The sequence below is a fragment of the Trachymyrmex cornetzi genome, unplaced genomic scaffold (assembly GCF_001594075.2).
Source record: "Trachymyrmex cornetzi isolate Tcor2-1 unplaced genomic scaffold, Tcor1.1 scaffold643, whole genome shotgun sequence".
NCBI lineage: Eukaryota > Metazoa > Arthropoda > Insecta > Hymenoptera > Formicidae > Trachymyrmex > Trachymyrmex cornetzi.
This window is the reverse complement of record NW_017299963.1, coordinates 29,023-52,900: the sequence shown is the minus strand read 5'-3', so window position 1 is coordinate 52,900 and position 23,878 is coordinate 29,023. Positions and strand designations below refer to the sequence as shown.

The 23,878-nt window shown below is 39.1% G+C and overlaps 1 protein-coding gene across 1 annotated transcript in view; it reads left to right on the top strand.

Moving 5' to 3' along the window:
* Positions 1-23,182, top strand: part of LOC108766988 (intraflagellar transport protein 81 homolog) — a 42,686-nt gene extending 19,504 nt beyond the window's left edge. Inside the window, exon 3 of the mRNA XM_018516604.1 lies at positions 22,996-23,182. Within this exon, the coding sequence (XP_018372106.1) occupies positions 22,996-23,137 (142 nt within the window). The 3' untranslated portion in view covers positions 23,138-23,182. The remainder of the gene's footprint in view (positions 1-22,995) is intronic.
* The last annotated feature ends 696 nt before the right edge of the window (positions 23,183-23,878 follow it).

The window sequence follows — 23,878 nt, the reverse complement described above, 5'->3', positions numbered from 1 at the left end:
GGGTAACGCTAAAAGTAGAACAAACATTTTCATCAAAACAGATTTTTTTTAAACGTATTTATCCACAGAATTCTAATTTGCAGAACACGATGTGTATTCCTCGAGAAATTCTAATTCGGTAACGATTGTTGTACGCATTTTCAATTTTGTCGATTACAGCGACATCTGTCAGGAGTCTAAAAAAATGTTCCAAACAAAACTTCCATATTTTTCGACGCAGAATCATAATCTGCAATAAAAAATTGGGGTACCCATTTAAGACTTTTAAGTTGAACCCGCTCCATACGAAGGGTTGGAGAGGGGGGGGGGGTCGAGTATGGTGTCATTGGATGTCCCCTATCCAGATTTCCTAACAGATTTCCCTTTTCTACCGTTTGAATCATATGCGTAGTTGTTGAGATATTCGCATCGATTGATTAAAACTGCCGATTACAGCGCCATCTGTCACGCATCGAAAAAAATTTTTGAGACAAACTTTCATATTTTTCGACGCAGAATCAGAATCTGTAATAAAAAATCGGGCTACCCATTTAAGATTTCAATTTTGAACCCCGCCCCACCCCCGGGAGTGGGGGTGGGGGGCCAAGTTCGGTGTCATTGGATATCCCCCATCTAAACAAACAAATTTTCCCTTTACAACTTTTCAATCAGATGCGTACTTTCCGAGATATTCGCATCGATAAATTAAAACGGACCACCCTGTATATATCTAAAATGTCCTCTATGCCTCTTGATACACGCCGATCGCCCGAGAAAACATTTCGGTCACTTGACGCTTCATTCGGTGAAACGAGCTCCGGCTATACGACACAACAGCGAGTCAGGGAGAAGGATTCTCTCTCTCAGATTCTCTTTCGCTGTCTCGTTCGCTCTCAGCGCGCCAAAGACGAACAAGGAGAGAACGTAGTGCGACGAGGACAGAGCGAGTCGGCTGACTTTTGCTACCAGAGTCATATGTACACGAGCTTGTGCTTGTGTGTGTACTACCGGTTGCGCCAGGCCGCTGACCGATAGCGCTAGTCGCGATGTCGTAAACTGTAACAGAATTGGCATATCTGCGGACGTCCGCCCGGCCCCTCAAGGTCGGGAATTCTGGCCTCCTCCGATGCTGTGCAAGGGGTACATGGTGAAAGTACATGTATTGTTCTTTTCTGACGACAGCGGACTACGAACAATGATATAAAACAATATAACCTGCGTGTCCGGGCTCCCGGGTAGGCGTCCTTCCCTTTCAGTCTCTTCTGTCTTCCTCCCAATTCAGTCCTCCTTCGGTACGGTTCTTTCTTCCCTGGGTTGTGGGTGAGACGGCACAATGATACAATAATATTTTATAGCAGCCGAGCGCGATCCGTAGCGCGTCTATGCTTTCTGAGGACCTTTACTATTACGCAAAAAAAATGCTAGTACAAAAAGAAGAAAACTTGTAGAGCAAAATAGATGATCCGATCTTAACGCTCGTTCGCAGGTGCGTTCGCACACGGGCTCGCGTGCGCGCTCACCCGCGCGCTCCCCCTCCGAGCCGATAGGAAGCACGAGTCCGCCGCCGAGTCTGCACAGTGACGGACAAAAATGTCACGTCACAACTCCCCCCTACTTAAGAAGGATCGAGAAGATCTCGACGAGTGTCACCTGCTGCCAACGCGGTTACTTTATCCGATTCCACTAGTCTCGTCCTGCGAAACGTGCGGGGTAGCAGCGACGGAACGCGTCAGCGGTCGGTTTGGCGGGGCCCCTTTCCATCCCGATAACCGTGTCCTGATATCGGCGACCGGGGAACGCAGAAGAAACGCACAAGAACTCCTCTCTACTCACCTACCTCGACAACTCCAAAACCACCTCGAACACTTCGACACTGTAAAAACCATAAATGTCCTCATGGTGGCCAACCGCTGGGCGCACTAAAATGCTCAAGAAAGGTAGAGAGCCCCAAGAAAAGAAAAGAAAAAATATTCTCCCCTCCACCTGACCCTACACCAAATTGGGCTATCCGCCGTTCGATCCGCCACGCTCCAAGTTCCCAAAACTCCCCCTCCCCCCACAAGAAATTATCCACCACTCCTCTGCCGCTTTGGCCTCTCGCCGCTTCTCCGTCCTCCCTCGCCACATCAAACTCTCAGCAAACCTATCCCTCGATACACCCTACACACGATAAAGGACTGTCTCCTTCCACAACCTCCTCCTCCTCATCTTCCGGCTTTTCTGTCTCGGCAACGGGGACTCTCCATCGCCTCGACAGAGGTCCGTTCGTGCTATCTTCGAGCATCTCGGCCGCTCTTTACTCTATCGAACCCGCCTACCGGACGTGGGAGGGGGGGAGGGTCTGATTAGCGAGCTCATACTCCACTGACGATGAAATACAGCTGATTCTAAAGAGGGGACCCCGAAGTTTCGGCGATAATTCTGGCGGCAGTGTCCCGCGCCCCCGACGTTAATGTGTGTGGTTGCCTTCATGCTAGATCTCTCATCCTGTACCCGCGGTCCTCTCCGTCGTCTCTCGACGGCCGCCAGTCTTCGGTACGCCTGTTTTGAATTTTTCGCTACCTCAACTATGCGCTGATTGCAATGCTCCATACGCTAGGGTCACTCTACACTACTTCTCGAAATTGCCTGGAGTACCAGGGATTCTCCTCGTCTCGGGAAAAAAAAATCCTCGCTTTCCACAGCGACCAAAAATATCTCTACAGCCTCTCTGGGGCCTCCGTGTCACCCCGTACTTCTTCGACACGCATCCCACGCTTAACTTGGTTTAACGTGCCCCTTCGGTACCCGCCCCCTAATCATGCTCCAACAGTTCTAAGGGAACTGTCTGGTCGCGTAATGGATGCTCTTCTCCCATCCGCGATCCCTGACATCGGAAGGGCGGCAGCGACGACAGCCGACCCGCGTGGACTCTTCTCCGGGGTTTGGTATGTCGGCTCGGGGAGCCAGATCCTTTCCGGTGTCGGTGGAATGCGGCGTCGCGTCGCGGAACCCTGGGTCCTCTCAAAGCGGGTGGCAAGCCACTCCAAGGTCTCGAAATCGCGAAACTGGGCACGCTGTATTATTCTCAATTGCGGTGATATTTCGATACGCATAATTCAGTTATTCTTCTAGGCTCCACGGAGGACTGAGCTGATCGAAAAGAGCTCGCATTCAGGTCAGATAATCCGCGACCGACTCATTCCCCTGCGTATGCTGCCAGATTTCGTTGCGCAGCGCGACTCGGAAATCTGGGCCCGCAAAACGCGCGCGCCACGCGCCCACAAGTTCGCTCCACATCCGCCACTCCTGGTCTCGAATCCGATACCAATACAGGGCGGTACCCGTTAGAAAAAACGGAAAACATTTCCTAAGATCCTCGTCCGATATGGAGAATAGAGTACGACTCTCGTTTATTCGCATCAAGAAAGCCTCCGCATCGCTTCCGCGCGCGCCCGAGAACGTTGCGTTCCTCTCACGGAGCGCGTTATAGATTTCGCGCACCGAGCCGTGCGAGTCCGCGGTCACGTTCCTTCCTTCACCCTGCCAACGCTTGGGGCGCAGCTCCCTTACCCTTCCTCCTGACGCGCGCGGGGCCCGTTACCCTTCGTGATACCCGGAGTTGGGCCATCCGGACGCATCGGTTTCGGGGTCGAAGGGCGCCAACGTCCCGCCACGAGATCGTCTCCGAAACGCTCGAATCGCGACTCCCGGCTGCCCATAGCTCGTAGCGAAGCAACCGATCGTATAACGTGGGGGTATTTCCCTCGACGTCTAGTCCCCGCTGTTTGAGGGCCTCTGTCAAATCCTCCGCCGACAGCCGGAACATCCATAAAAATCGCGTCGGTCCCTCTGACATCGCGACGCTTACGAGAACCACGCTGATAAAAGAACTTCTCCTCGACCGGAAGCAATCGCGATTCCTCTCAATAGCCGCTACTAGATCAATCGCAAAACAAGAGATACACGCGCCTGCCGCAACTTCCCCCTTACGTGACCTCCGAGGTCGTCCCCTTTGAAACGACCTATTTGACCAAGTCGACAGCGGCTAAACGCTAATTTTCGAAATTTTCAATGTCGCGCAACAACATACACGAGGCGACCAAACACTCGTTATCGAGATCCAAAGAGATCTCAGCGACCGAAAAATATTTTCGCAAACACGAGTGTACACGCGCTAACAACAACATGCACAGCTAGCGGCGTGAGATACGCACGTAGTGTGTAACTGAGGCAATACACACAACCTCCCTCAAGTACACGAGGATTTTCGTAACTGAATATTATTCACGCAATACGCCGAAATTTCAGGGAAATTTCAAGGAAATTTCAAATTACTCGCGATAATTCTAACTCTCTAAGGTCGCGACGCGGACAATAAACACTGCTGAAAATAAGGAGTTAATTCGCTCACATGTAACGACAAAATATAACACGCAAAATATAATTGTCCTGCTCTCTCTTGCTCTCTGTACCCACAGAAAAATTTTCTAGCTCTTTTAATCGAGGCCCCACGTTGGCCGAAAATCCGCCTAGCTGTCGCAAAATTTGGTTACCGACAGGAAAGAGATTCTTTTGCGTAAGAGGAGAATGAAGAGCACGCGACGAAGTTATGCCGTTGCTCGTGAGTACGGTTACAAATTTGGCGCCCACCTCTGACGACCCACTATTCTTGAAAAAAAAAACGTATATGAAAAAGTAGGAAAATACTGTAATGTCACGTATACTATTATAGTATTTCTCTAGTTTTCCGTTTACGTTTTTTTTCAAGAATGAGACCCAAGTTACCTTTAACCTTAAGGCTGCCGGAAAGCCGATATATCGGCTCTGGAGGAAAATCAGTTTTTTTCTGTAAGAAACATAAGTAAGAAAAAAATAGAAAAAAATAAAAAAGGAAAAAGGAGCTACATAAATACTCTCTACGTCCACGTCATTAGCTCTGGGTAATTCTAAAGGAGAGTTAAAAAATCAAAATATTTGACCACTTTTTGATGGAAAAATTTAATGATCGTGAAAATTTTTACAATTTGACACTATCATCAAATTCAGCGCCACTAAAAACCCTTATTAATACTTATTTAAAAATTTTATGATCCAAAATTTTTTTTTTACCTTATCCTGCCGGGAAGCCGATATATCGGCTCGGTCTATGATATGAACTTTGTATATAGTTGATACATGATACAAGACACAAATTTGGCCACTTTTAAAGGACGGTTTAATATTTCAAATCCCGGTAGTCTAAAGGTTAATCACGGAAAGTGTATAGTGAATATAAAGAGTTCAATCCTAAAGAGTCTAAGGCCTGGTTACACCAATGTTACTTTAATTTTAAGTAAGGCCTAAAACTCTCTTCGTTCCTGTCTCTTTTCGGCTTTAAAAACGACATAAAAAGAGTTTTAAGTCTCACTTAAAGTCAAAGTAAGGTTGGTGCAACCGGGCCTAATTGTTATACTATATATACTCATAACCTTTAAATTATAAAAGTTAGCATATTTTTCAAATATTTTCGATATTAAAAATGCTTTATATTAACTTTTATATTTACCTCTATATGCCTTTTACGTCGTTATCACAATCAAGATAATCTCACATCTATAAGCGGTATTATTATTGATACATATAATCAAATATAATTTAAAAATAACATAATTTATTTATATAAATATTTCTAATATTTTACGTACATTCAAAATGACGTACAATAAAATAAAAAAACGATTACTTGAAAATACCTTTAATAAAAACCACGTGCAAAACACGATGGTCGAGCATCTTCTATGTACTGCAACCGCACTCACGAATGTGTAACTTCGTCATGTGCTCGCAGCTGATAATCTTTAATCTTTAATGTTTTCACAATTGGAATTCGTTTGCGCTTTAAAAGTATTATAACGTGACAGAAAAGATTTCCTTGCACGGTTACTTCCGCATACAACTTTAGCTCGCGAAACCGATAATTGGGCGCCAGGCACGAGTGAGCGTGCCACTCTTTCCTAAAAAAAAAATCAAAAGAAATATTTTCCAAACAATATTCGAACAAACTGTGAACGTCGACGGCTCTCGTAACCGACTGTTCAGCCCCGGGAATGGCAGAGGGGGCGGTTCGTGGCCGAGAGTAGAGGATAGTTTGGAGAAACGATAAGAGATGACTGCAATAAGTGATTAATAACAAAAAAAATTAACAAATATATTCTATTAGTCTCTGACACTCCTTCATACACGTTCGATAAGATCACGATAATAGCACGTGATAGAAATGCGTTAGAACAGCCTCACGCGTTTTTCTCGTTACGTCCTCAATAATGCGAAGCAATTATAAAAATTCTCGACAGCGCGAGCCCATACCACGTAAGAGCAATTCTTGCAATATCATACAACGATAATTCGATATTGTGATATTGTGATCACCGACATAAGAAAATGGTTATTATGCTACAGTAAACACGGCATGACCTCGTGCTCCGAGAGGATCTCGAACCATCTTACGGAATCTCGGACAGTAACAGAGAACGCAAGAACACTACGATATAAAATTCCGATACAGAGACGAGACAAATTACTACGTGACAATACTCAACGAAAATAACCAGGCTGTGGCTTCGGCGGACGCGGAAAGTTATTATCTCGAGAATATCGTAATGTATAGTCGAGGGAGGCGGCGCGCTTATACACTATTAACGCGAGAAATCTGACGCAATTACAACTTACAACATAATATCTTATATGCGAGAACCGACAACGAAAGTTATACGCGCCTCCCTGACATGGAAATTGGCGACTTTACAGCGCTCGTCTCATAGATAGATCTCCTTAGTTCTTCGACACGATAATTACGGCTTCCAGCGTCCTGGGTCCCTCACATATATCGTATGCTCGATTCGCTCGCCCAAGTGCCGGGCTGTGATATTTCCGGGAGCATGCAGGCGATTTTTTGGGGGGGGGGGTGCTTATCGTCACTTAATTAGCTCGCGGCCCTGCGGACTCCGCGAATAGTATGAGCTGTGTCAATCACGTATTCTGCGTCCTTGCGCGCGGAATTCAATTTGGCAACCGGATTCTATTCGACCGCTAAGGAGACTTTCCCAAATCTTCGTTATGCGGGAAACTCGCATCTCGGTGGCGGTCTGCCAGTAGCCGGGCGTCTCCACTTCCGACCTTAGCTCCGTCCTTTCAAGGGAGGTTTCCAAGAGCTCCGCCATGAGGTCTCTCACCGACAGGTGGGCGTAGTGTGGTCATCCCCTATTACTGCTCATTATTTCGTAGAACGACAGGTTTCAAAACGAAACGAAAAGTATTAAAATATGGAGCGACATCATCTGCACGCCACCCTCCTTATAAGATGCTGGGTACCTCCGACAATCCGTTCTCAATCTTTCTCCTTATCCATCTCGGTCCTGGTGGTCTTCTCTCTTCACTCGTAGTTCGGTGAGACGACGCAAAATTCATAAGATCATAAGGAGTCGCCAATTATCCTGTAAAAACTTGCCAATTATCCTGTAAAAAGTCGCCAATTATCCTGTAAAAACTATCTTTGAGTTCTTCATTCACTAACGGACGTTCAAATCGGTTTGCTTGCTGCAAAATCGAAGGTCGCGCCTCTTAAAACGCTTAGTATACCGCGACTTGAACTTAATGCTATCGTTCTTTTTAGTAGATTGATTAAGTGGGTTCAAACGGCGCTAAACTCGTCCCCCGCTGTGATATTTAGCTGGTCGGATTCTTCGATCGCGCTGGCATGGTTGCGTCAACATCCCGCTAAGTGGAAGACTTTCGTGGCCAATTGTGTGTCTGAAATTCAGAGTAACCTGCCGAGTCGTTGACTACTTAGCCGTCTAACGACGTCTCCTTTTCGCCATAGCACAGTTCAACAAATTTCTGATGAGGCTCGTGAGATCCTCGTTCTTCACGTCGAGAGCGAGGACGAATGGGATCTGCTTTATAAATTTTCAAACTGGACCAAACTGATTCGAGTCATGGCCTACGTTCGTCGGTTCGTCACTAAATTGAAACGAGAAGGCAGCATCTTCTCTTCTCCCTTCTTAAAGGTGGAAGAACTTCGCGACGCTGAGTTCTTCTAGCTCCACTACGTTCAAAAGGAATTTGTACCAGAAATTAAATTATTGAAAAATAATTCCTGTCTTCCTCGATCCAGTCCTCTGAAATCTCTGCATCCGTTCGTTGATGCGAACTCATTACTCCGTCTTGGCGATTGAAAAATGCTGCCCTCAACTACGATGAGCAGCATCCAATCATTCTTCCCAAGCATCGTATAGCTAAACTCTTAATACAGCGTGCGCACAAGACAACCCTCCACGGTGGTGCGCAATTGGTCCTAAGAACGCTGCGCCAACGATATTGGATATTGGGGTGCCGGAGCGCAGTGAAAGCCTGCATTCGTGAATGTATCACCTGCACGCGCCACTCCGCGCTACCTTGCTCCCAACTAATGGGAGAGCTCCTTTCTTCCCTCGTTAATCCGTCGCCTCCGTCCGAGCATACCGGAGTTGACTACGCCGGTTCATTTAACATCATTCCGTTCGTTGGACGCGGACAAAGGACTAGGAAAGCATACGTGACTTTATTCATTCGCCTCGTTACGAAAGCGATTCACCTTTAACTGGTGGAAGACTATTCCGCTGGTGGATTTTTGGCCGCGTTTAAAAGATTCTCGAGTCGTAGAGGATTACTGCGTCACATGTATAGTGACAACGGAACCAACTTTCATGAGGCTGATCGAGAATTGCAACGTCATTTTCGTACTTTAAGGAACGATTCTGCCATGCTAGACATCTTCGCCGCCGACGGTATAGATTGGGAATTCATTCCGTCGGCTGCCCCGCATTTCGGCGGCCTGTGGGAAGCCGGAGTTAAAAGTTTTAAAACGTATCTGAGGAGAATCACCGTAGCGCGTACAATCTCGCAGGCTGAGTTTGCGACGCTTCTCTGTCAAATTGAAGCGTGCCTGAATTCCCGTCCCATTGCTGCTCTTAGCGATGACCCTAGCGATTTGTCTGCGCTCACTCCCGGACACACTTTCTAATAGGCCAACCAATGCTCACCGTTCCGGAGGAATCCGTCCTCGCGATTAATCCGGATCGGCTTTCGCGCTGGCAACTTGTGCGTTCTATGCAAGAGCTACTCTGGCATTCTTGGCTAGATTATTTACATTCGCTTCAACAGAAAAATAAGTGGCGAAACACCGAGCCCAATCTGGCTGTCGGTGAACTAGTACTCGTTAAAAATTCGTTACTCCCCTCAAGCAAATGGGAACTAGCGAGAATTCAACAGATCCACCCGGGATCTGACTCGTTCGGGTAGTTGCGATCCGCACCACACGTTCTCTTTTGAAGTGACCTATAACGCAATTGCGTAAACTGCCTGTAAACAGTAAATCTTCTGTATCCGAAAACGACTGATTGATTGTGTTCTCTTTGCTGTATCTAGGTGTTGATTTATTCTACTTTCATTATTTTTATATTAGCGTCCATTATTGTCGCCACTGCATGTTATTTAGCTCGCGCTGCTACTATGTGTAATTTATCTCTACTTATTCTATTAAGTTACTAGTCCAATTCGTATATCCAAGTATACGAGGCGGGTAGTATGTTCAGACTTCCGTTAGTTATTAAGGAGAGACTTCCAGATCGTTCGATGTTGTTTGCTTCTTATGTATATTGTTTTCGACTTTCGAGCGATCTTGATATCGAAATATGTACTTGCATGCTTCCACGGGCGAAGGTTCTCAAACTCGTGAAAGAAGGGACGTTTAACGACTTTGTTATTGTCGTTCCTCACTCGTCAACTGTTATTAGGCTGATCGTAACGACGAATCGCGTTATCGATAACAGATTTGGATCTGCGAGCCGTTTGAGTTCGCGTGCGTGACGAGACAGTTCGAATCCGGAGAGCGAAGAGCGAGGACGCTCTCGCGAGAGCGACGCAAGCGAGAACTGGCGCATTAAAATAAATTGTCTTGGTTGCCATCACGGGAGAGCGAAGGCTCTCGCCGGTAACAGAAAGATATGTTCATTTAGTTATACTGAAGAAGACTCTGTAGAGAGAGAGGGAGAGAGGGAGGGAGGGAGAGAGAGAGAGAGAGAGAGAGAGAGGGGGGGGGGGAAATGAATGAATACCTTAATCGAAGGGAAGATGAATGAATATCTTAATCAAAGTAATTTCCTCCATTTTCTACTACTTTTTCCCATCTCTCTGGCATCAGGGCAATCCCATGACGGTAGAACGCGGTGTCTTTCGAGGCGATCCATTCATCCACCCATTTTTGGACTTCGTTGTGATTGGAGAAGTGTGTGTCCGTAAGTGCGTGTTCGGAAGAGATGGTAATCCGACGGTGACAAGTCTGGAGAGTATGCTGGATGCGGGAGAACTTCCCATTCAAGTTCTAGAAGTGCCTGCTTCACGCTTTCCGCGACATGCGGTCGAGCGTTATCATGCAACAAAATGACTTTGCGTCGATTGTTGGCTACGGATGATCTTTTTTGCATCAATTCGTTACTCAATCGGTATATTGCTGTTTGTAGCGATCAGCTGTAACGGTTTCATTTGGACCCAAGAGTTCGTAATACAGCACACCTTCCTGGTCCCACCAAACGCACAGTAAGGTCTTATGCCCGTGAATATTCCTCTTCGGCGTTGAAGCGTATTGTTGGCTGGGGTCCACCCATGATTTTTTCCGCTTGGGATTATCAAAATAAATCCATTTTTCATCGCCAGTCATGATGCGCCACAAAAAACTCTTTTTTCTTTGCCTGGCAAGCAAAGAAGTCGCAATAGTCAAGCGATTTGAAATGGCACTTTCTGACAATTCATGTGGTAGCCATCTCTCTTCCTTATGGATCTTTCCCATGGCATGCAAGCGTTTTGAGACGGCCATTGGAGTAATATTTAACTGTTTCGACAGCTCTAAAAGCGTTTGAGCTGAATTCTCATCAAGCAATTCTTGCAGTTAGACATCTTCAAATTTTTTCGGCTTTTTTTTGTCCTGGACGTTCTTTATCTCTCACATCAAAATCACCGTTTCGGAAGCGTTCAAACCAAACTCTACATGTTCTTTCCGATGGAGTTTCATTACCATACACTGCGGATAATAAGCGATGTGCTTCAGCTGCGGTTTTCTTGAGGTCGAAGTAGTGAAGAAATCAGATACGTGCGAGTCGCCGAGCGGTCCGATCTTCTCCATTCCGCTCAGCACGCTGCCACCCTCGCGTTCCTCAACTTTCCATTTTTTCCAATGGTTTTAAATAAACTTTTTCGGTAGTAAAAAATTCGAGAATTTTTTAACAACAAATTCAATTCTTCCTTGACAAATTGGTGTCAGTTGGAACTCTTAATCTTAAAAATTAGAGCCACAGTGATTAAAAAAAAAAATTATTATCTCGGCTCCCAATAATCGGAGGGTAATCTATTTTTTAAATTCGAAAAAAAATGTCAGCTGTCGTATGCTTCACAAGGCTATTTAATATGATGCATATTAACAGAATTATTCCATTTTTATATAAAAAAAATACCCACTTTTCAAAGTCATTTTATAATAGTTTAACGGCAAAAAATCGTTTTGTTACTAAATGTACGAGATAGTGCAACTTTTGAAGAAGAAAAATCACCCCTGTAAATTGTTATTCAACTGCTCAAGATGAAGAAATTAAGGTTTCTGCAAACAGGTTTTTAGTGAACAAATGACTTTTTGCCAAAACTAGTGAACATTTCAAGTTCGTTCAGGGCTAGATTTGTTCGTCATTACGAGGGCTACATTTTACGAGAATTTCAAAAACGCTTTGCGTTTAAATCTCAATGAACAGAGAACGAGTGAAAAAAGGCCTTTTTTGGTGTTTTTTAACTTTTCTTCTACTTAATTAATAGATCGATTTTAATATTCCACATCTCATTTTGTAGGTATTTTGAATACTTACATTTTTCATATCGTACTTTTTTCCATACAACCAATATCTTTCGTTTTATAAGCGAAAAACGTGCTTTTTGCAACTATTCGATTTTTTTCACAAGTCTCGAGTCTCAAACATACGCATTTCTTTTCTGATGACCTTTCGAAGATTTTCGTGAAGAGAAATGCTGGTTTATAATTTTTTCCGGTAAAATTCTATTTGTGCTGAATTATTCTTGCTACTCGAGTTTATGAAGGAGGTATATAACGCGCATGAAAAATCGTAAATTAACAATTAAATATCTCATAAACTGTTGCATTTTAACATGATTTATACTATTCTGGATTAATGGAAGGGGTACACTGTTACTACAATTTATTAAAACTTATATGTTATTTAGAATGATTCTCGTTCCTTATCGATGCCGTGGGCAGCCAAGCGGCCGAGATTACCGATAAGGTCGCTTGAAACAAGTGACTAATGTGAGAAAGAGTTCGCTATCTCGTTTCATTTCGGCGTGCCGACGGCGAGCACGCACGTACACCCAAGGACTTCGATTCTTTCCCTCGATTACTTTTTTAAAACTTCCAAAAATTCTGGTTATTTCGTTTTTACGTCAAATTTAGTTGTAAGCGGACGTAAGGTTTAGTCGTGTCGTCACGCATGGACTATGAGCATTAATAATTTAGAAAAGTGGTCATTTATCAATTTGTGAAAATTTCCGAGGGAAAGTGTTAAACCTTAGCCCGTATGAGGAGGAAGGAGAAAACACCAATGAGACAATCACTCTTTCACGGTAACGACAATATTTATCATAAAGACTACAGGGCAAAGGAAAAAACCATGATTACGTGTCAAGACCGTGATTACGTATGTAAGTAAGAAGAAGATGGCGGACTTAAGACGATGCTAAAGCCTCTTGTTTTACCACATTTCCATTCGGTGAAAAATCTCTGTATTGGATGTACGGATTGCAAAAGTATTATTGCTTAAATTAAAGTACGCACAAACAGGATCTCAGCTGCACTGGATTTCATTAGAAAATCAAAAAAAAGTTTCAGATTCGTTAAAAATTCACTTACTTTTAGCTCGTACAGCTGTCACCTCAGATATATATTTGCTTGATATAAGAGTTTTAGAGTCCATATCTTGAAAATAAGCGTACAGCTGAGTTCACATTATTGAAACGAACGATACCGAGTTTGTAGAACTAAGATTGAAAGTCTAAAAGAAATATTTCCACCGAATAGAAAATACGTGTATACAGGTGTTTTGCGAAGATTGGGACTGTCAACAGAGCCGAAATTCCGTATAGCAGTAGTTGCGCGGTCTTGCGATAGATGGTGCTAGCATATGTTAGATAAGAACAGATGTATGCGTTTGAGTAAGACAGAACGATATATATTATATAATAACATTAAAGTTTATAATACTATCAAAATTAAAGGAAAAACACTTAACAGAAATTTAATATTATCGAAATATTATAACATATGCATTGGCCATCTTACCTGATTTTTAGGGAAAAGATGGCCATGGTATTACGGTACAGTTGGCCATACATGTTTTATGTTAAAAATGCATGTAACACTTTATGAAATGGTTAATTAAATTTGTAACTTTATATATATTTAATCCAAATATATATTTACATGATTTTATATATATAATTATATATTATAATAATAAATGTACATAGAATACACACATTACAATAACATAAAAATTAAAATCTTATATCTTGCTGTAATAATAAAAATTATAATTCTTTTAAAAAGAAAACAAGCAAAGATTTTTATAATAAAAAACAACATATATATGTGTATTACTTTTCTGTTTTTGTTATAATTTTACCACACATTTGACAAACATCAACAAATGATGTGCACGTCTCATGCAGCCACCGCTTGCAGCGGATGCACTGAATCCAATCGACGTTTTCTATTGTGAGCTCATAGTTCTCCTCACATCCAACACATATGTTTGATAGATTACTGTCAGATACAGGTAATTTAATTTCTTGTTTAGAACTATTGTTTGGAACAGCTTTAGTACGAACTAGCTTTTTCAAAGTTTCCTTAGTTTTTTTAACCTTAGTTTTTTTGGGCGCATTTTTTAATTTCAATTTTTTAATGTTTTCAGGAGACGTTAAATGAACAATGGTTTGATCGTTTTGACGTTTCAACGTAAGATTTTTTGTTATGGATGGTACAGAAGAAATTTCATTTAAAATTTTTGTAGGAGAGACAATAACAGGTTGTACATTTTGGTCAACAATAGCAAGTTCGAAATCAATATCAACAATATCAATATTTTGTATATCAACAACATCATTATTTTGTACATTCTGTAAAACTGTGAAATTAGTTGTGTTAATCTCAACTTCATTGCATTTATTTTCCAAGGGGACTGGAGAAATTGGTCTCACTGGAGTTGAATTTGTTGATATATTATCATCAGAGTTAACAAATGCATAATCAGGAATTGCGTCAGGGTTAAAAGGATAAATTCCGGTAGCTCTAAATCCCGAAATAGCATTTGCCGGTGTTGCTGATTTGCCCCACGTCTCATTTAATAGTTCTCCAAATTGTAATCGTGTAAGTTTTCGGCCAGGATGATTTTTCAGCCATTTAGAAGCAGCATTAAAAAAATTATTTTTTACCGATTTAAAAACAGAACGATCTAGAGGCTGTAAGTAATGTGTCGTATGGCTAGGAAGACAAATTAATAAAATTCCTTCGGATTGCGCGAATTCAAGCATTTCAATAGAATTGCAATGAGAAGAATGGCCGTCTAGTATCAAAGCTACAGTTCCTACTGGTTTTCGAGGAAGAAAGTGCATTTTAAGCCAGTCCAAAAATAATGTCGTGTTTATGTAAGCTGATTTTTGAGACATGTAAACAACTGATCCTGGAGGCATGCCATCTTCGAATTCTGGTTTTTTGTTTTTGCCTTTCATTATACAAGCCGGAGGAAGAAATATACCCTCTGCATTACAACAAGTTATTACTGTTATTGTTTCTCCTCTTTCCCCTGATGTTACAGAAGAAACAGATTTTGAACCTTTTATAGCGATAACATGACCAGGACGATTATTTAACTGTAAACCTGTTTCATCCATATTGAAAATAGAACCTGGTTTATTAAGCAACTCATTTTGTTCCAAAATTTCACCCAGAAATTTAAAATACTCATTTACTCTTTGTCTATTCATACAAAGACTTCTGGCAAGAGATAAACCTTCTGATTTGCGTATAGAAATGTCAGGATGTCTAATCAAAAATGAATAAAGCCAGTCATAGCCAGCTTTTTGAATATCATTATTAAATCTATGTTTGATTTTAAGCTGATTGGCAAAGTTGTAAGCCAGTGTACGAAGATCATCTCGAGTAAGCGGAAAACCATGTTTTTGCATTGTTTTAATATGCTGCACCATCCTTTCTTCATTCTTCTTTCCAAACGTGCAGGGAGGTCCCATTCCATCCTTTATTACATTACCAGATTTAAATCTTCTTTCAAGAGTCTTTCTGGGAATACCATTTTCAATGCTTGCTTGACGTATAGAAGTGCCATTTTGAATGGCTTCTAAGGCTGCAGTTAATTGATCCTGTGACCATTTACCTCGTATATTGTTTCGATTCGTATTTTTATCTATTTTATTGTTTGGCATCTACAAAAACACAAATACAGTCACAATTTCTATGCATATATGCGACTTATGCTTTGTTAGTAGATAAGACAGATTTTATAACCTCACTTTTTAACTTCATTTTTTAATGAAGTTAGAAAGTGAGGTTATAAAATGATTCATTCATATAACTCTTGTAGACAAAAAACACATTTCGCCGTCTTTCCGAAACTGAAAAAGTAAGGTGATAACCCTATCGGATTATTAAACGACAAGATTCTAACCTTATAACACTTACAAACTAAATATCGCGATATTTACCGAAACTTTAACGAAATCAGTGAGAAATCTTGATACTTACTTTTGTTGCACATTAGCTACAATAATTACACTAATATACAATAACAACCAATGTCACTGATAAGTAATCGATTCTTAGGTACAGAACAACGCTGATGTTACCAAATTATTATCCAAATTGTATTGTGTTGGCCAACTTACCATGAAAAAAATGAGCCATCTTTCCCGAACTGTGACGGAAAGATGGCCATAGTATTTATAAATAAATAATAAAAGTAAAAGTACAAATTTATAAGTTACGTTACAATTATGTACCTTTATTATATATGGAACGTTGAGTACGGCAGCTTAACTGGAATTTATTCGATATTATAACAGCTTTTAGTGGATGCGTACAAAACTTTGCAGGTAATCGAAAATAAAAACACAACATTATATTCATAATATTGTTGTTTCGAATAGTATACCCACATAAACTGTAAATATTGATTATCTTTGAAAATGACTACAAAAATGCAATATTTAGTAATTATTGGAGAAAATACAGCCTATGGCCATCTTTTCCGTATGGCCATAATACCCTAAGTTACCCTAGAATGTAAAAACTAAAAGAAATCAAAGATGTCACCACTATTATCAAAATTAGAATTAAAAAAGTCTGTACTATCGACCTTGATTGAGTTGGGTAATCGGTTTAGCGTCCCCTTAAGGTCCCATTCGTATAAGCCAATCGTGGTCGTGGCAGTTCGCGCGTTGTTCGAGAGGCGGTCAGCGTCAACAGAAAGAATCGAAGTCCTTGGGTGTACATGGGCTCGTGCTTGTAAATGTGTTACAGCGCCGCACCACGATAAATGACTGAACTTGTAGGCGTGGAAAAATGACGTTTTGACAACAAAATTTATGTTGCATGCCATTTCGTTATTATTTGCTTAATTGTGAAAATGTGACTGGTCTTGTACTTATCAAAGTCGTAATTATCGATGAAAACTAAAGTTACCTCGGAATTTTATATATAAATGCGTATATTTCATTCGTTTCAACAGCTGTCAGATCGTGTGTTTCTGCTCGAATATAGGCACACTTTACGTGCCTTTTACGACCATTCATTGACTGTCAAGGGAGGAAAAGACAATTTTCATCAATTTTTACAAGTGTTTTAAAGCGATCTCGTAATTCCGTTTCATCCAAATTGTCTATTTAAAAACGGCATGCAACATAAATTAACGTGTCATTCCACGCTTCTGACGTCACGATTCCAACATGGCCACCGCGACTAGTCAGGAGCCTTAAATTAATATTAAATATTTTATCAAAACGCCTTATATTGCTCGTTTATTTGGTCGTTGGTAATTAAATTGTCCTAAAATGTTCATTGGTTATCGCATCGCAATTTGCCGCGCGCCCAGCAAACGAGAATGGGTTGAAATGGATTTAGATTTTCAGAAATACGGATTCATGAATGTTAAAATGAATCTTTTTTAATCCTGAATGCATTTTTATTCATTTATAGGAGTTTCATGAAACAAATGTCTATTCCTTTTCAATCTTGAATACATATTTTATTCATTTCTAAGAATGACATGGAGTATATTTCTATGCTTTTCAATCTAAAAATAATGTTATAGTATTTTATGTGCATCGTGAATACTGCTCAATTCAAAATTGTAAATAGGAAATGCAGGTTTTTAATCCAGTTGAATCTAAATGTAATATCATCCATTTCTATGCATTATGAATACTGTTCAATTCAAAATTCTGAATAGGAAATGTAATGGATTTTTTATTCAATTAAATAAAAAAAATTTTTCTTTTAAAATGAGCCACGAATGCTATTCAATTCAAAATTGTGAGTAGAAAATCCATTGTTTCATTAAAAAATTCTAAATAAAATAGTATCATGATTGCTACTTTATTCAGAATTATGAATATGAAATTTTTCGTTTTAATTCAATTGAATTAAAAAAAAGTTGTACCGTAAAAATATATCATGAATTCTACTTCATTTAATAGTTAAACGAAACATAAAAAGAACTACGTAAATACATATATATGTATAATAAATGTTACATATATAAATTGCTTATTTTTAATTAATAGATTAATTGCTTTTATGTATATTTCATATTAATACGATTCTTCATTATACGGGTTAGCGTTTTTGTATAAAAGTTTTAAAATAATAACTATCAAAGTTCATAATTACTACTTTAGATAAAAATATCGATTAGGGGATCCTCCCCCCCAATGACCTTGACCTTGATATATGATGTCAAGGTCATGACCCTGAGTGACCTCCAACAGGTTTTAGCCGTCGCTCATTATTCGTTAAAAAGTTATTAACGATTAAAGTTAATAATTATTTCACTGCTTTATATGAAAAGTCAGATAATTCTGGGCAGTAAGAGAGGTATGGAGTGAACTGATTAAGGGAATATGACTTTCCACCTCCCCCCTCCCCTCGCCCCTGCAAAGGGGCGCACGATTCTCACCTTCGTCTCTCACCCCCCTCCCCCCTGCTTCAGGAGCGCACGACTCTCACCTTCGACTCTCGCCCCGCTTCTCCCCTGCTTCAGGGGCGCACGACTTTCCAGGGGTGAGAGTCGAAGGGGAGAGTCGTGCGCCCTTGAAGCAGGAGGGAGGGGGGGGTGAGAGTCGAAGGTGAGATTCGGGCGCTCCTGAAGCAGGAGGAGAGGGGGATGAGAGTCGAAGGTGAGAGTCGGGCGCCCTTGAAGCAGGAGAAGAGAGGGGTGAGAATCGAAGGTGAGAGTTGTGCGCATATACATGTATGTATATATGCATATATGTATATATTTCAAAAATATACGTATATATATTATCTTGCCGAATTCTTATTTAAAAGAATATATAATTTTGACGAAAGAATTGATACCTTTTTTGAAATTATGAGTATGATGTATCCATTAGATGTTTTAAATATTGAATAAAACTGTATCGAAATAAGACGCCATTTTTGAAACTTTGATTATTATTAACTTTTTCTACGGAGGGCTAGCGACGGCTAAAACCTATTGGAAGTCACTCAGGGTTATGACCTTGACAACATATGTCAAGGTCGAGGTCATTGAAGGGGGGTCCCTTAATCAGTACTTTTATCCTACTTTAATTTATTTAAACTTTTGAACGTATAAAAACGTTTTTTTTTTATACGGAATCCAATCCCTTTTTATGGATTTAAAATACGAATTCGAATGGATTGAAAATTTCCAATCCATTTCAGTCCATTTTCGTTTGCTGGGCGGCAAACATTTCCGTGTCCAGAAGTCATTAATGGTTCCCAAAAAGCGAAAGAATGGTTGGCTATTGTATCAACTTCCATCGCGCGGCAAGCGTTGTCGTGTCCAGCTGTGTGTACGAGTCATAAGAACAAAAACTAAACCTCAGGTGTGCAAGTTGTGCACTGCACAGGTGCATTTTAAGGCGGCACTTATCATAGAACCGCATTTGCATCCCCAGCGACTGTTCTTAAGACGTTCTTGAAAGAGACCGATTTTACAAATAGACTATACATGAATACTTACTCCGGCTTATATTCTGAACATATTCTGAAAATATCCATTAAATGAGTACGCGGGATATAGAGCAAGAATATTATATAGATATTCTGAGTACATTAAGTATAAGCACACATAATTTAGCAGAAGTAACAAAGATTAGCTATTATATTTTGTGCATATCCTGAGGACATATGAGAAATAATATACTATAAAGATATTACACGATTACTCTGAGTATATTATAGATGATCATCGTACATTCCGTAAGAGTATCGAATATCTGTATATCAAATTCCGTTAGGGAGAGTGGGGCACCTAAAACAAAACACCGGAATATCTCGAAAATCAAACACGGTAGGGAAAAATGTTTCAGACAAAAGTTGTATGATTCGAAGGGGAATAAATAATGATGAAATCATTTTTTTTTAATCGATTTTTCACGGTTACATGGGGTCATCTCCACTTTTTTAAATGGAAGGTATGATTTTTTTACACAATATGGTTCCTCTAATTATTTTGCATATAAGAGTATAGTAGTGATATAAAAAAACCTTAATAGTTTACGAGATATTTTATAATTTCTTCTGACATATATTGACATAAAATATTAAATAATTCGTAAACTATTAATTTTTTTATAACCGTATGTTAATAAATTCACAATAAAATAAGATTCCTTCTATTAAAACAATGACAAATTACAAATAGGGCTTTTAGGAATCGGCGCTGTAATGATTGCGCATTTAATTTGATTAAACGAAAAAAGTCTTCTATAAATAATCTCTTTGTCGAACGTTTCGGCTAACTTCTAGCCTTCATCAGCGAAAGTATCAAACCAAAATCATAAAATTTCGTGGTTTCATTCCGACGTCGGGCGTATGTTAATACTTTTATGAACAGAATAATGAGATGAATCAACTAGTGGAAAGAAAACATAGTTGCTTTAAAAATATGTATGCAAAAAGGATAATTTTTTAAATAAGCAACTGTGTTTTCTTTCCATCAATTGATTCATCTCATTATTCTGTATATAAAAGTATTAAGGTACGATTATCAAAAAATTAATAGTTTACGAGTTATTTAACACTTTATGTCAATATATGCCAGAATATAGTATAAAATGTCTTGTAAACTATTAGTTTTTTGGTATCATTACCTTAATATTTTCATATGCAGAATAATTAGAAGAACCATCTGTGTAAAAAAATCATACCATTCCATTTAAAAAATTGGAGGTGACGTCCATGTAATCTTGAAAAATTGACCTTTTTGAAAAATAATTTCATCATTATTTGTCCCTCTTAGAATCATACAACTTTTATCTGAAACATTTTTCTCTACCGTGTTTAATTTTCAAGATATTCCGATGTTTTGTTTTAGGTGCCGAACCCTGTTTACATATGATGAGGTATATTATTGACAACAGTGGATTTTTGCTTACAGTCCGTTTAATATATGAAACGAAGTGACAACGTTGTGTGCTGTGTCCTCAAGAACGTATGACACACCTTTATACACTTGTATATTTAATAAGTGAATAACATGACACTGCGCGCTTAATATGAACAAAAGAATAATAACGGTAAAACATGAACCATGCATACATAGAGAGAGAGCAAAAAAAGAAAATGATGGCTGTCTCTCAGGACTAACTTAGAAATACCATGCAATGACACTAGAGCGCGCTATTTCCAACAACATATATAAGATGTCTCGCAATTTTTTGTCGAGCGCGTTTGTGTAAATAGAGCGGACTAAATTGAATCGAAAAGTCCTATACCATTTTGCAATTTTCGCAATGGTTAACGAGATATTAATTACTAAAAATTGCCGAAAAATGTTCAATAATTTTTTAGTCAAATACTATCAACTTTATAGAAAAACAGCAAAAAACAAAAATTGTTTATTTTCTTCTCATAAAGCTCTCAAAATTTTTTTAGAATTTTTCAGAATTTTTTAATACCGTATTTTCTCATGTTGATAAAAATAGTTGCCAATAAGAAAATGCAGTACTAGAAAGTTAATGAAAAGTTCTGAAAAAATTCTTAGAGTTCTATGAAAAGATAATAAACAATTTTTGTCACTTTTTCTGTAAAATTGATAGCATTTGAGTAAAAAATTATTGAAAACCAATACTGGGCAATTTTTAGTAATTAATATCTCGTTAACAATTGCGAAAATTGCAAAATGGTAGAGGACATTTTGATTCAATTTATACAAACGGGCTCTATATCTATTTATACAAACGGGCTCGGCAAAAATTGCGGAACATTCTATATACAACCTGTACACACGCGCGCGCGCGCAGAGTGTCAAAAATCTGAAAACGGTCGAATATCTCGAAAATAAAGCATTTTTGAAAAAAATATTTCAGACAAAAGTTATAGGGTTTAAAAAGATCTATTCACTGATTACACTCCCTTGACCTTGGGTGGCGTCACCAAGGTCAAGTTAAGGTCACGTCGAGGTTTTTAAATGGAACCTCCCATCTTTCATTACATATTCTTGTATCTTACTTCGAAAACTTTTCAAAACACTATAATAAAATATTTTTTTTATGGCGTTACTCAAGGTGCCAAAACGATGGCTGAAATCTTTCGAATGTTGTTTAGGGTCATAATCTTAATAATATTTATTAAGATTAAAGCCATTGGAGGTTATTCTTATTTTCGTTTTTACGTAAAAATGAATTTTTAGTGGAAAAATAAAAATAAGAGAAACAATCTCCAATGGCCTTGATCTTGACAAATGTTATCTAGATCCTGAACAACATTCAAGAGGTTTTTAGTCATCGGTCGGACACCGTGAGTAATGCCGGCGATACTGTAACTTTCAATCCTCATAACACAAAAAGCATTTAAAGAAAAAATATTTTATTATAGTGCTTTGAAAAGCTCTCAAGGTAAGTTACAAGAATATATAATGAAATATAGAGTTTCATTTAAAAAAATCGACGTGACCTGGACGTGACCTCAACGAAGCAACCCAAAGTTAAAAGGATGTGATAAAAAAATAGATCTTTTTAAACCCTACAACATTTGTCTAAAACTTTTTTTTCAAAAATGCTTTGCTTTTGGGATATTCTACCGTTTCCAGACTTTTGACACACTCTGTATAACGCAGTTGTTAACTAAACTTAGATATTTCATCGTTTTATTTAACATTTTCGTTGTAATATCTGTCTACCAAAATATGCATTCTACCAAATACTATTGATGGTTGATGATTTTATTTTTGGACTTGTATATGGACTTTAAACGCACGACAAATCTGTTGTTTTATTAAGCGCTTCAATTTGTACTTTTTATATCGCAATGCTTAATAATTATATGAAAAGCTATTAGCATTACTTTGAGAGGACCTAAATTAGGGCTGAAACGTTTGACATTCATTATTATCATTAATATATATAATTATTACACATTATCATCTTCTGTTGCTTACATTGGTTTTTATTATTTTTATGATTTATTTCAAGTCTTGTTATTTTACATATATTATATTTATCAAATAACTACCGACTTTGATTATTAATACTTTTTTAAGAAATAACGAGCAACGGCTGAAACCTATTAGAGATCATTCAAGATCATGACCTTGACAATATATTAAGGTCAATATGTCAAAGTCAAAGTCATCGGGGTGGGATCCCCTCTTCGGTATAATTATCCTAATGTTGTCCTTAATTTAGACAAGGTTTAGTTCGAGGTGAAGTCGAAATTATTCATCCGATATTGAAATGGCTTTTGATGCATATCGATACAGTTCAGAAAAGAACATATTTGTCACAGTTCCTCGTCAAGGTAAGATATCAAAGCTTCTTCACAACATGATGTACGTTTCCAGACAGTAAACGAATGTCCACAGGCTTTATAAGATATTCATAGAATGTACACTTTGTCCACATATCTGCTCTGGTGAAAAAATTTTGCTGAAATTTCGCAAAAATTTTGTTGAAATTGACATTTTAATAAAAATGCTGAAAATTTGTTGAAAGGACCCCGCATTAATCCTATATGAAATTGGTTCCAGTGAAATCAAATGGTTTTCCCATATGTTTTATAGCTTATGACCTGCTAAATAAAACATAAGTTTAAAGCAAAAAAATTAACAGTTTTCGTGTTTGATTCGCCTATAGTTACTGACATCTCATCATAAAATGCTCAATAACTTCGAAATGATTGACTTAAAATGCATAAAATTATAGTGTTTTGAAAAAGTCTCAACAAGGACTATAACAAAGTAAAAGAAAAGTGGGGAGTCTCGGCTTAAAAAATTCGAGTTGACTTTGCCCTGCCTTGGCAACGCCAAAGTCAAATTGATGAAGCCAGTGGCTAAGTCTTTTTAAATTCTACAACTTTTATCTAAAACATTTTTTTAAATAAAACTTATAGTTTTCGAGATATTTTACCATCTCGAAACATTTCATATTTCCTATACGATTATACAATGTCCCGTAATCACAGAACATATACCAAAGAGAAGCGCAAGCTCCGTGATGAGCAATGGAAACGGAGAACGATCGTCGCGCCTCAAGTGGCTGGGAGAGAACTAATATTCTATATATATATATA